This window comes from Phoca vitulina, unplaced genomic scaffold (genome assembly GCF_004348235.1).
Source record: "Phoca vitulina isolate PV1807 unplaced genomic scaffold, GSC_HSeal_1.0 scaffold17, whole genome shotgun sequence".
In the NCBI taxonomy this organism is placed as follows: Eukaryota; Metazoa; Chordata; class Mammalia; order Carnivora; family Phocidae; genus Phoca; species Phoca vitulina.
Genome location: NW_022589720.1, coordinates 5,858,051 through 5,871,111, shown reverse-complemented (window position 1 = coordinate 5,871,111; position 13,061 = coordinate 5,858,051). Strand labels below are relative to the sequence as shown.

The following is a 13,061-nucleotide window of genomic DNA, read 5'->3' as shown; positions in this document are numbered from 1 at the left end:
CCACAGGACAAACTTGATGTTTGTGCTTTCATCTCTGTCAGGAACAGGGTTGGTGGGCGGGCATCACAGAATCTCTGCTACACAAAGCATGAGGCAACCACATTGAGAGAAAAATCTCTTCTGAGCATGCTAGCATTTTCATTTACTGTTATCTGGCATCCTTGTTCTAAAAGACGTTTTGGGGGTTGGTTTTCTTGGTGGTATTTTTGGTTAGAGCCACTCTCGTATTTGTTACAGAGATGTAAGTCCACTTAGGTAGTTTTGTGTTAAATCCGGCAGTAATTGTGTATTTATTATTACTAATATTATGACAAGTATTATTACTTTCATTGCTGACTGTAACGAAAATGTAAACTTGAATCTCTTATTCTACGTTTTAGTTTCTAGTTAGGTAAACTGGATTGTTTTGTTATCAAGTAAAATAACAGATTTTCATATTTGAAGGAGTCTCATTTGTGAAAACATTTTGCAAAGTATTACTATGAAAGGTACTTCTTACTAGAATAGTTTATAGAGTCTAAATTCACTCGTAAATTAACTTTCCCCACCCCCTCCCCATCTTTCCAAATGTCTTTTACGATGAAGCTGTACTTTCCCCAGAATCCAGTTTTAAATAAACTGGGCCAACAGCTGAATAATGTGTATCAGGAAACCAGACCAAAGGGAAAGATGAATGAGGTTCTCTATGAGGTGGTCTTGACTTTCCAGCGTGATTCTGACCAGCGGATGCTTAGCCATGACTGCAAGGCTGGCTCCGTGCCACTCGTGCCCACGACCACGAACGTGGACATCCCTGCCTGGTGCTGGGCACTCCCCTGCTGGTGACTCTCTCCAGACACAGCTGGCACCGTCCAAAACTATTCCCCTAAATGACTGGAAGTGGATACTGGCTGAAGCACATAGCACTTCCAGAGCTGGGCACCTCTCATCCACAAAATGTGGGGCCAGACAAGGTCACCTCTGAGTTTCCTGTTGCCTCTCAAGGTGTGCCATCCTGAAATGCTTGCTGACCTTGGGAAGGCACTGAGGCAGCAGTGCTGGCACACACCTGACAAGGGAGGACGGGACAGGCCAGGACGCCGGCTGGGCAGGGGCCTGGCAGCCTTGGCAGCAGGGATCGGTGACTGGGGCTGAACTCAGAGCCACATGCTCAGAAAAAGTCCCCCCGGGGGAGGGGGAGAGTGAGACGTTTTCTGCGCAGCAGGGCCAGGAGGCTGCCTTTGGGTGCAACCCAACATTCCTTCAAGCTTACTGAGATTCAATATTTATCTTGTATCTCAAGTGCCTGAAGTACTACAAGGAACAAAACAGGGCCGCAGCGAACTCACTAGCGCCCTTTCCATCGAAAAGATCACAGATAATAGCACAAAACGGGAAGCCCGACCAGTAGGCACGAGGGACGTGGGTGTGACAAAGGTGGGCTCTCAGAGTTGGTTGGGCAAGGCCAGGAGATTATTTCCAACCGTGGAGACAAGTCGAAGCCGATCAGAGTCAAGGAACTGTAGTGCATGAGAGAAGGCAGGTCTGTGGGCAGCATTCCGCTGGCTTCACTGGGGGACAGAAAGCCAGCGCGGGAAACAATTCTCAGAAAACCCACTCTATGTAAGGGGAAACAACAGTCACACTCCACCAAGAAAAAAAGAAAAAAAAGGAGGGGGAGTCAAATCAGTTGTTATATAATCAAGTGCCAAATTCTATGGCACAGATCCTAAGCCACACGGCGCTCGAGGAAGGGCCCGTTGCAGGGGCTGGTGGGTTTCTGAGAAAGTTTCTAGAAGGCGAGCAGTTGCAGGGCCCACCCACACGGTGAAGTGGGCACATGGGGCGGGGGTGGGGGTGGCTGCTGGGGAGCCGCCAGGGCAGGGGGGGCAGGAGCGGGGAGCAGACAGAGGTTTGCTCCTGGCTTCTCATCACAGGAAATGTGGTAACAAATATGTTCCCTGACTTTTTTCTCACACCGAACAAGTCTCTGATTTTTCTAGCAAAAGGAAAAAAACCACAAAAAACCCTGCATTTCATGATCACTCTTATTTTTTGCCCATTTTAATGGGTCTCTACTTTTTTTTTTTTTAATCAAACCCAGCTCTATAGTAATGACAAGTCAATGGCAGGCAGGTCCCCAGGGGGGACAAAGGTAAAGCTCTTGGAGGAAAAATCTCCGTCAGGCTTACCTCTTCTCAACCTCCTCTATCAAAGTATTTTACTTGAATTCTTCATCCGGAGAATTTAGTGCCAGTACTATGAGCATCAATGTTGCCTCTGGCATTTAAGTTAACATATGTTAATGGGAGGATATGAAGGATATTAATATTTCTGGGATATTAAATACACCTTCAGAAACTCAGTATTTAATCCAAAAATAAATGAAATCATAGGAACACTTCCTACAATTGATAGGTTTCCAGGAGGTCAGGGGATGTGCAGTTAGGATGTAATGCATGTTCTCCATGACCACTAGGATTATCTGTGACACACAGCACTTTTCATTGAATTTGGAAAGTAGAATAGAAAGCACACTGAAAGCCTTTTTACACTGGCCTTGCCTTAATTTGTTTGATGTTGATGGTTAGAAAAAAGTCCTTACAGAATCCTTTAAACAGTGCAGAGAACCTCATATGAGAATGAGAAGAATCCCTTCTTGAATTTTATCAGGATTATCTCTCGACCAAGGATTACAGCCGGTCACTGGTGGGAGTGGGGGGAGACTCATTCCCTGATCCTACTAATTCAAGTTCAGAAAGACAGACGTCTTCAAGCCCAGGCTTCCTGACCACTTTGGCCAAATCAGGCTTCTTTCGAGGAGGAGGCAGGCACCCATTCATTCCCAGCACTGAAACGTTCCCTTTAAGACAACACAGAGTTACGGATTCCCTTGCATCTGGTGTGTGGGTGTCAGGGTCTTAGGAAGACCCTGGGAAGGAGAAACCAGGCCTGTGGGTGTGGAATCCCAACAGCCCCGAAGCACCACGAGGTGGGCCCGGGAGAGACAAGGAGCCATGAGCTGTTGGTTGGATTATACCCAGGCCGAGAGGAGAGACATTACATAAGAGCAAAAGCATTCTCTCAAAGGCAGTTTAAAGTTGCTCTGGAGATTCTTTTTCCAGCCCCCTCTTCTCTGTTTCTTTTCAATAGCAAATTAGCGGAAAGAAAAAGTCAGCTTGAAACCTTAAAAATACACTATGCTCCCCCCACCCTGAAGACTGGATTCCTTGGAACAGCAAATGAGAAACGGGGCCATTTAAGCACAATGATAGAAGCTGTTCTAAGCAGAAAAAGGCCTGGATTTCCAGCAGGACCACGAGGGATAGTTCCTGTTCTGAAACCCCGAGAAATGGGCTGTAGGAGCCTTCTGGGGGCAGGGAAAACAGAGGGGGGAGCCTGTGTGCTTTTCCAACGAAGGAAAATGTGGACATGGAAAACCAGACTTCTTTGTAGGTAAGCATTTTAGAAACTTGACAAGGATTCCCATGGGGCAATATTTACAACCTATAGTTTTCAGGGGATTTTAAAGAAGTTTGAGAAGCCACGTGTGCATTCCAGGAAATCCGAAACCATAGTGCCACTTTGGGAAGAGTTTCCAGTCCGATTTGAAACATCTGAACTATGATCTAGCAAACAAACCCCCCATCAGTTTGCAAAGGTATATGGCAGAGACATAGGTATAGAGTGTCCACTGTTGAGAGACAGAGACATACTCTGAAATCTTAACACTTTTTGGCTCAAAGATTTCTACACATCAGACTAGAATGTACCCGATGCTTGGAAACTGGCTCAGAGTGACCTCTCTTGTTTCCACACAAGATAAAACACTATCTTTTTGGACTTTTATCTCATTGTTGGCTTTCCTATGATGCTCTCATGGAACCACTTACTTCGTACTCAAGAATACACTTAGATTTGATTCTTACATCCTGAACTAGCACTTGAACTGTAACAGCTTGTGATGATTGGTTTAAATTAAAACACTAAAAAAATATATTTTTACATTTGCTATTTTCAAATATTCCAAAATTTTCTATCTTGACAGCGGATATAAAAGACATATTTGGTTTAAATTTTAATTCCCCTGTATAGAAAAAACCTCCTATTATACTAGTGTTTACTGCTATAAATACCCTGAAAAGTCAGAGAGGATACAAAGTGGTGACAGAAATAAATAAACATGAATATAGTTTTATGGCATGACAGCCAACACTTCAAATAATCTTCAAATTAGTGTCTTGGCTGTGCACGAACTGCCTCGGTTGATATTCTGGGCCACAGACATAAAGCATGCAGGCTGCTTTGCTGGGATCTGTAAATGCCCAAAATGGTAAATCAACAAGCTCCCGTTTCAAGCAAGCAATCAGTTTTCATTCAATGAGCACAGTTTTCAAAGAAGTTCCGCATTTGAAGTACCTACCAAAAGCTGTCCAGCAAAGCAGATGAAGAGGATGAAGGCGAGCAATAGAAATGCAGCTCCGAAGGAGATCCCGAGAATGGACGTTCTACCAGGGGAACGAAAAGGAACAGGTTAGTGTGGGCGGAGTTTCCATTATTCTGGAAAGCCATCAGTAACACTTTGGGCTTAACGTAATGAGGACTTCATTCCTCACTCACCTTCTGAGAAATGAAAATGGAGCTAAAACCAAATATACGTCCAGAGAAAAGTGTATGCGCAATTGTGTCTGATCATCTTGCTCATTTATCAAAATTGCCCTACAAGCAGCAGGTCCTTGTGAAAGCAAAACCATCTCTTTTCTGACTCTCTTACACAACTAGCACTTTGATGGCTGGGCTTGGCCTCTTCTCCAGAGGAGCAGCCTCATCCGATGCCCTTGAGGACCTCCTGGCCCATCCTTACTCCTGCTCACTTAGGAAACACCAAGTACTTGCCCTCCCAAGTACAATCCAACCGGATTCAACTTTTTTCAGCAATCATGCAGCTAAATGTTTACTGAGGTTCCCCAAAGATTTCAGGGACCATGGCCTTCACATTCTTGCACAAGCTGATGAACATGCAAGCTTCTTTCTATGATCACGTGAAAAATTAAGTTACAATTCTGCCACCAACAGGCTGCAGGTAGATGAAAGCATTTATAAGAATTGCATGCCTCTCTGAGACATCCTTTATTTTTTTTAGTTTTTTAAAGATTTATTTATTCGATTTTGAGAGAGAGAGAATCTCAAGCAGACTCCCCACTGAGCGCAGAGCCCAATGCAGGGCTCAATCTCATGTCCCCGAGATCATGACCCGAGCCAAAATCAAGAGTCAGAGGCCTAACCAACTGAGACACCCAGGTGCCCGGAGACATCCTTTAAATCATTAAAAAGTTCAAAGCCTCTTAAAACCTCATTTAATAAAAGGATAGAAGTGTTCAGGGGTATTAAAAGAGCTGAACCATAATGAATAATCAAAGTTGAAATTCAAATGAGACATCCAAGGAGAGGTTAGGGGTCTCTCAGACTGCAATGGAACCTTCTAACAGCGAGGTTGGCCAGAGACACTGAGACAGAAGAACTGGCCCAGAGAACAGAGCGGCAACACTGAATATGGATGCACGGAAGGCTCAGATGCAACTCAGCAACACATGTGCACAGCTGTGAGTCCACAGTGACAGAAACAAAGGAGATAACCAGTGCCTGAGGCCGTCATGATGGGAAGGTTCCACTCAGCGCACACTCTCAAATACCTCCTCTCTAACGGGATGATTTACACATCAAGCAAGGTCAACAAAAGCTTGACTTCAAACCCAAACGTGAGCCTGACTCAGTGATGCACTGGGCACTGAGTTATCTGCTAGAGTGATTCCCAGTGCTTTCAAATGCCTAGCCAGATAATGACATTTGTTCACATTTTATGAGTAACACTAAGTCTCTGCTAGAAGGGTGTATATACACCAAATACATCTAGCCCCATGCTAGGCTGTATTTAATGTCACAGACAAGTAAGATGTCATACCTGTTTTGAGCTGCTTACAGTGCAGTGGAGGTAAGCACCATATGTCCTTACCTCCCCTATCTAGAATATCCTGCTTTCAGACAGCACTCCAGGACTCAGTCTCTGGTCAGAAGCCACCAGTCTCACATCTCCCTAACACATAATCTCAGAGCCTCCTGCTTAGCCAGGTAGTGTGGGGGGAGGGGAGTGTGAAACAGTCAACACCTCAGAGGAATGGAGGCCTCCTGGCACTCTTGTGACTGAAGAGGGACACAGTAACTCATCTGCTGATTTTGTGTTTGCCATCTTTCTCACCCAGTTTTACAGGAGAGCTCTGATGGGCTTTCTCTGATTCTGTGTGCCTGGTTCCTTTCTGGTATCAAGGTAATGTTAGCTTCGTAAGGTTGAGTTCAGAAACATTACATCTTTTTCTTAGGTCTGAAACTGTTTAAATAACACATCAATGGTCTCTTCTAGAAGGTTTAGTAAACGTCAACTGTAAAACCATCTGATGATAGTGATGGTCATAAGACAACGATGATAATGATGGTGATGGTGATGACATTGATGGTGTGATGGTGATGGTGATGGATGATGGTGATGACATTGATGGTGTGATGGTGATGGATGATGGTGATGACATTGATGGTGTGATGGTGATGGATGATGGTGATGACATTGATGGTGTGCTGGTGATGGTGGTGATGGATGATGGTGATGATCATGGTGAGGACATGATGATACAAGATGGTGCTGATATGAAGATAGTTTACTCTGTGCCGAGTACTGTTCTAAACGCTTTATATGCAGAATTCACTTAATCCTCACCATAATCATGGATAGTAGTTAACTATCATTACTTCATTTTACCAAGGAGAAATGGAGGCCCAGAGAAGCTGAATAACTTGCCTAAAGTCATACCTCTATTAAGTGGTGTGGCCAAGGATTTATGTCCATTCAGTTGTATTCCTGACCCAGATTTGGTTTTTAGGAGTAGACGTGTCACATTTCTGCCTTGTTTACTGGCTTTATTTCTTGAGTCAATTTTGATAATTTTCCTGGAAAATTTAGATTTAGATTTTCAAATGTGAAATATTCTACATAATATTCTCTTTTAATTATAAAAGTCTCCATTTTTGAAGCATCGTTTTCTTGACCTTAATGTCCTTTTTCTTTTTCTCTCTAGATCAGACTTTTGAAGCTGTGCGTGTTTGCTGATCTTCACAACAAATGAGCTTTTGGCTTATTATTAAGGTCTATGCTTTCTGATGGTTTTCTATATAATTAGTTTCTGATTTAAATTTTAACAATTGCTTCCTCTTTCTTTACACAAACTTATATTATTTTTTTCTTGTTATTTATTGCCAATCTTTTATATTTTCTAATAAATGCATTTAAGGACATAAATATTTCTATAACTACTGCTTTAGCCAAATCCTACAGTTTTTGATTTGTAGTTACTCATTGTCGTTCTTCTCTAAAAAGCCTATAATTTCAATTTCCATTTTCTTTTAATACAAGAGTTACTCAGAAGTCTAATTTATAAATTCCACAAGAAGATTATTTTTGGTCTGCCCCTGTTATTTCTAATTTCATTAGATTTGACTAGAGATTGCAGTCTCTATTATTTCTACTTTGACAATTTATTTTTCTTCTAGGATGTGATGAACATGATTTACTTCTGTTGTGTCTTACAGATTTCTAAAAATGTTATCTATTTCCTTTCACTGGAAACAAAGCATGTTCCCTAAATATGTCTGTTGTCAGAGCCGGATGAGTTAGTCAAATTCCCAGTGGGCTGACTTAATGGTTCAATTTGGTCTATCAATTTTAGAACGTATTAATATTTCCGGCTAGGATTGTGTGTTTGTCAATATATCTGAACATTCTAATTGCTTCTCTTTATTTCAAAGGGATGCTGGAGTGCATGACGATTTACAATTGCTAAGTCTTCTTGGTGACTGTACCATTGTACAAGTCTTTCTATTTCTTGTGCTGAATGCCTTCTACTTGATTCCATGTTGTCAGAAATTTTTATTCCTGCAGTTTTCTTTTTCCTGTAAACTGTTTCCTGGAATAGCTGTTTTCCATCCTTTATTTTTCACCTCTTGTCTTTTAATTTTAGTGAGATCTTCTCTACCTAGTACAGAGGTAGCCTTTGGTTTTAGCCTCAATCTGAGCCGCTTTCCATGAATAGGACATTTTAATCCACTCAAAATTATGAAATTTGGCAATATTTGGCCAGATCCTTCCATGTTATTTTCTTAAAATGTTCAGTAGAATTCACAAAGAAATCACTGTAGGGGGAAGTTTTCTTTGTAAGGATGTTTAAAAAATCAAATTTAATAAATTTGATATACACCCATTAAAATTTTCTATCCCATTATATTGCTGTTTTGGTAGGGCTGCTTTTCAATGAATTTTCCCCTTTTAAGTAAATTGTAAATCTTTTTGGTCTGGAATAATTTGTAATATTCCATATTTTATCCATTAATGTCTGTAGGACCTGTAGTGAATCTCCTTTTATTCCTTATGTCCTTATGTTAGTTTGGGTGCTCTGTGATTCTGTGATTATCTCTCTTTCTTGATCAGTCTTGCTAGTGGTTTAGGAATTTTTAAACTTGTTCAAAGAACCAACTTTTGCTTTGTTAATTTTCTGTATTGGTTTGTTCTCTATTTTATGGATTTCTTCCTTTGTTAGTATTTATTACCTTCTACTTGATTTGCCCATCTTTTTCTGGCTTCCTAAGTTGAAACTTCAACAACAAATTTTAACCCTTTCTTCTTTTCTAACATAAACATTTTAAAGCCACAAATTTCTCTCTAAATTACTGCTTTAAGCTACATCCCACACCTTTGGGTAGGTTATATTTTGATATTCAAAATATTTTCTAATTTCTCCTATGATTTTTTTATTTGACTCATAGGTTATTCAAAAGCATGTAGTCTAATGCTGAAATATTTAGGGATACTTTAGATATTCTGCTCTTCTTCATTTCTATTTTGATTTTGGTGTGGTTAGACATCACACTGTAAGATTTTTTTTTTATCTTTTCAAATTCATTTCAATCTTTTCAAATCTGTCAAGATGCTTCTATGATGGCCTAGTATATATTTTGGCCATGTTCCATGTGCAGTTTAAAATCACATGTATTTTTTTTAACTTTTTTTTTATTATGTTATGTTAATCACCATACATTACATTAGTTTTTGATGTAGTGTTCCATGATTCATTGTTTGCATATAACACCCAGTGCTCCATGCAGTACGTGCCCTCTTTAATACCCATCACCAGGCTAACCCATCCTCCCACCCTCCTCCCCTCTAGAACCCTCAGTTTGTTTTTCAGAGTCCATAGTCTCTCATGGTCATCTCCCCCTCCGATTTCCCCCCCTTCATTCTTCCCCTCCTGCTATCTTCTTCTTCTGTACCTCTGAAGCAAATAATACATTATATGTTAAAAAAAAAATCACATGTATTTTACAGCTGGGTTAGTGTTCTATGATCAGTTTCAAGAAGTAGATAATCTCGCTTATCCTTATTTATATAGTAAGGCATGCAAAAGGGATATTAAAAGTCTACTTATGATTGTAGATTTATCAAACTCTTTGGTTTTAATATTTTTTCCTTTAATGTATTTCATAGTTCTGTTTTAGGCTTTATGCACATTTCATGATTCTATACTTTCTGATGATTTGCCTCTTTCATCATTATTCAATGTCTCTGTCAATACTTCTTTCCCTCATGTCTACTTTGATATTACTATATGTGCAGTAACCTTCTCATGTTGTTTAGATGATACATGTTTTCTATCCTTTAAATTCCATCCCCTATTGTACTTAAAATGCATCCCTTGGGGGTGCCTGGGTGGCTCGGTTGGTTAAGCATCTGCCTTCAGCTCAGGTCATGATATCAGGGTCCTGGGATCGAGCCCTGCGTCAGGCTCCCTGTTCAGCAGGGAGTCTGCTTCTCCCTCCCCTCTGCCCCTTCCCCCTGCTTTTGCTCTCCCTCTCTTTCTCACAAATAAATAAATAAAATCTTAAAAAAAATAAAATGCATCCCTTGTGTTATTGATAATGCTGCTATAAACATTGGGGTGCATGTGTCCTTTTGAATCTGTATTTTTGTGTTCTTTGGGTAAATACCTAGTAGTGCAATTGCTGGGTCATAGGGTCATTCTATTTTTAACTTTTTGAGGAACCTCCACACTGTGTTGTATAGTGGCTGCCCCCATTTGCATTCCCACCAACAGTGTAAGAGAGTTATGGAAAGGGCCCAAACATCCATTGACTGATGGATGAATAAAGAAGATACAGAATGTGTGTGTGTATATATGTGTATATACACTATACACACACAGACACACACACACAGAGTGAAATATTACTCAGCCAACAAAAGAATGAAATCCTGCCATTTGCAATGATGCAGAGGGAGCTAGAGTGTATTATACTAAGTGAAGTAAGTCAGTCAGAGAAAGACAAATACCATATGATTTCACTCATATGTGGAATTTAAGAAACAAAACGGGTGAACATAGGGGAAGGGAAGGAAAAATAAAATAAGATAAAAACAGAGAGGGAGGCAAACCACAAGAGACTCTTAACTATAGGGAACAAATTGAGGGTTGCTGGAGGGGCGGTGGGTAGGGGGATGGGGTAACTGGGTGGTGAGCATTAAGGAGGGGATGTGATGTGATGAGCACTAGGTATTATATGCAACTGATGAATCACTAAATTCTACCACTGAATCTAACAATACACTATATGACAACTAAATTGAATTTAAATACTAAAAAACGTAAGTTATGACACAAACTATCAGACATGACTCAGGAAGAAATACAAAATCTAAACAGACCTATAAAAGAGACTGAATCAGTAATTAAAACAAAATCCAAACCAAAAATTACTTGCAAAGAAAAGCTCACACCCAAATGGCTTCACTGGTGAATTCTACAAAACATGTAAAGCAGAATTTTAACTACTTTTTCACAAACTTTTCTAGAAAATGAAATGGATGGAACAGTTCCTAACTGGTTCTGTAAGGCCAGGATCACCCTCATACCAACACCAGAAAAGGATACCATAAAAAAACAAAACTGAATCCAGTGTCTGTTATAAATATAGATGCAAGAACCTTGACAAACTATTACAAAACCAAATGTAGTCACATATCAAAAGGATTATATAACATGACAAAGTGGGATTTATCTGAGAAATGCAAGGTTGGTTTAATATCTGAAAATCAATTAATATATAATACACTATATTAATAAAGGAAAAGAAACCCACATGACCATCTCAATAGCTGTAGAAAAAGCCTTAGACAAAATCTGACACCCTTTTATTATAGAAACACTTAACAAACTAAAATTAAAAGGGGATTTCCTTTATCCTAATAAAGGCATACATGAAAAACCCACAGGTCACATTACATTTAATGGTTAAATACTGAATGTTGTCCTCCTAAGATCCTGAACAAGATTATACATGTGCTGTGGCTACTTCTATTGAAATTACACCACAGTTTCTAGTCGAGAAAATTAGGCAAGAAATTGCAATAAAAAGACATCACACTGGAAAGGAAGGAGTAAAATTATCTCTATTTGTAGATGATTTGGTATCTAGAGCATTATGTCCACAACCTGAGATTCAGACCCAGAGTGGCTCAAACCCATGACTGTCCAGTGCTCAAGTTCATAGCACACTGGTATTCATGTTCAGATGGATGTACCTCTCATCCCAGGGAACAAGAAAAACCATGAGCCAAAGTAATGGCCGGCCAAAAGCTTTTAATTATAACCATTTATCCAGCCTGCTCTATCAAGACCATGTTCAGGCTCATTAAGCATACCAAGATGTTTGTGTAAAATAATCAATTTTAATTAACATTCTAGTTGCAAAGCTGTTTCTTTTTAACACACAAGCATAATTGATTTATATACTCACTGAAAAGCAAACTTGACTCTTCCCTGTCATGAGAGGAGAACAACTACACTTTTTTTAGTGATAATTTTTGACTTTGGCACTTTAATCAAATGTATTGTTACAATATATGGAATAGGCTGATTTGAGACAAGTTCCTTTCTCCTTTCTGTTTTTTTTCTCCCAGTCAATTTATTGCTTACAGGTGGTCCTGACTTGGATGAGGAAGCACATTTGCAGGCAGGAAAAATCCAGCAGAAATATATATCCACTATCCCCCAAACGTCTGAAAGTTATATTAATTATAAACTGTTTTTGTGGGTAAATAATGGTATCTTTACCTGGAATTCTATTTAATGTGATGACTTCCATGTCCCTCCTCCCTCTTTGCGCTCACCTCCTCCCCCCAAGAAAGATGCAGATTAACACTGTTCACACCAGTTACGTGGTGTTCCGCAAGGATAAGAACTCAGGGAAGAAGGCTTTTCTTTTAACTGTAAGTTAGCATGCAGTCATAAAAACCCCTTTATCTCTCTTTTTTTAAGTGACAGGTGATAGAAATTGAAAATGAAAGGGAATTTGGTAAAAAAAAAAAATCAAAAGCTGAAAAGGAGAAGAGGCATTTAAATATTCATCGCTGTTACAGATCACAATAGCCTTTCTCTGATAACAGGACTTAGGAGCTTTGGGTTGTTCTGGCCACTTGAAGGTCCTGTGATGTGGCAAAAGGGAGAAGGAACTGTATTTGGCAGAGTAAAAAGCCCCCACTCCACAGCAACAATAAGGGCTGAAGATTTGAAGTTTCAGACAGATTATTCCCGCAGAAGGCCCACAGTCTTCTCTTTCTACACTTATTTCTTAGGTGAGGTCATTCCAACCGATGGATTTAAAAATTACCTATGTGCTGGGTTTTCCAAATTATGACCCCACCCCTAGCTCCTCCATGAACCCGAGACTCACACACTCCCTCCCTCCATGAAGCTCCACCACCTGGATGTCTAAGATGCATACGCATGTCTTTGATGTCCAGAACTGAGCCCTTGATTCACGGCCCTCCCCTCCTGCTCCTTCTAAGGATTCTCCCTCCCTGTAAATAGCAACCCCATTTTCCTAACTGTTCAGGCCGAACACCAAAACCAACGCCAACATAAAAAACCCACAGAACTCAGCTTTCTCTTATCGCTCATGTCTCCAGCCGTCTTCTTGAGATACTC

The 13,061-nt window shown here is 40.2% G+C and overlaps 1 protein-coding gene across 2 annotated transcripts in view; it reads right to left on the bottom strand.

The window, feature by feature from the left end:
- Positions 1 to 13,061, bottom strand: part of ADCY2 (adenylate cyclase 2) — a 394,262-nt gene that overhangs the window by 66,226 nt on the left and 314,975 nt on the right. For both annotated transcript variants that reach the window (XM_032415329.1, XM_032415327.1), the window contains exon 15: positions 4,403 to 4,487. In XM_032415329.1, coding sequence (XP_032271220.1) covers positions 4,403 to 4,487 — 85 coding nt within the window. The remainder of the gene's footprint in view (positions 1 to 4,402; positions 4,488 to 13,061) is intronic.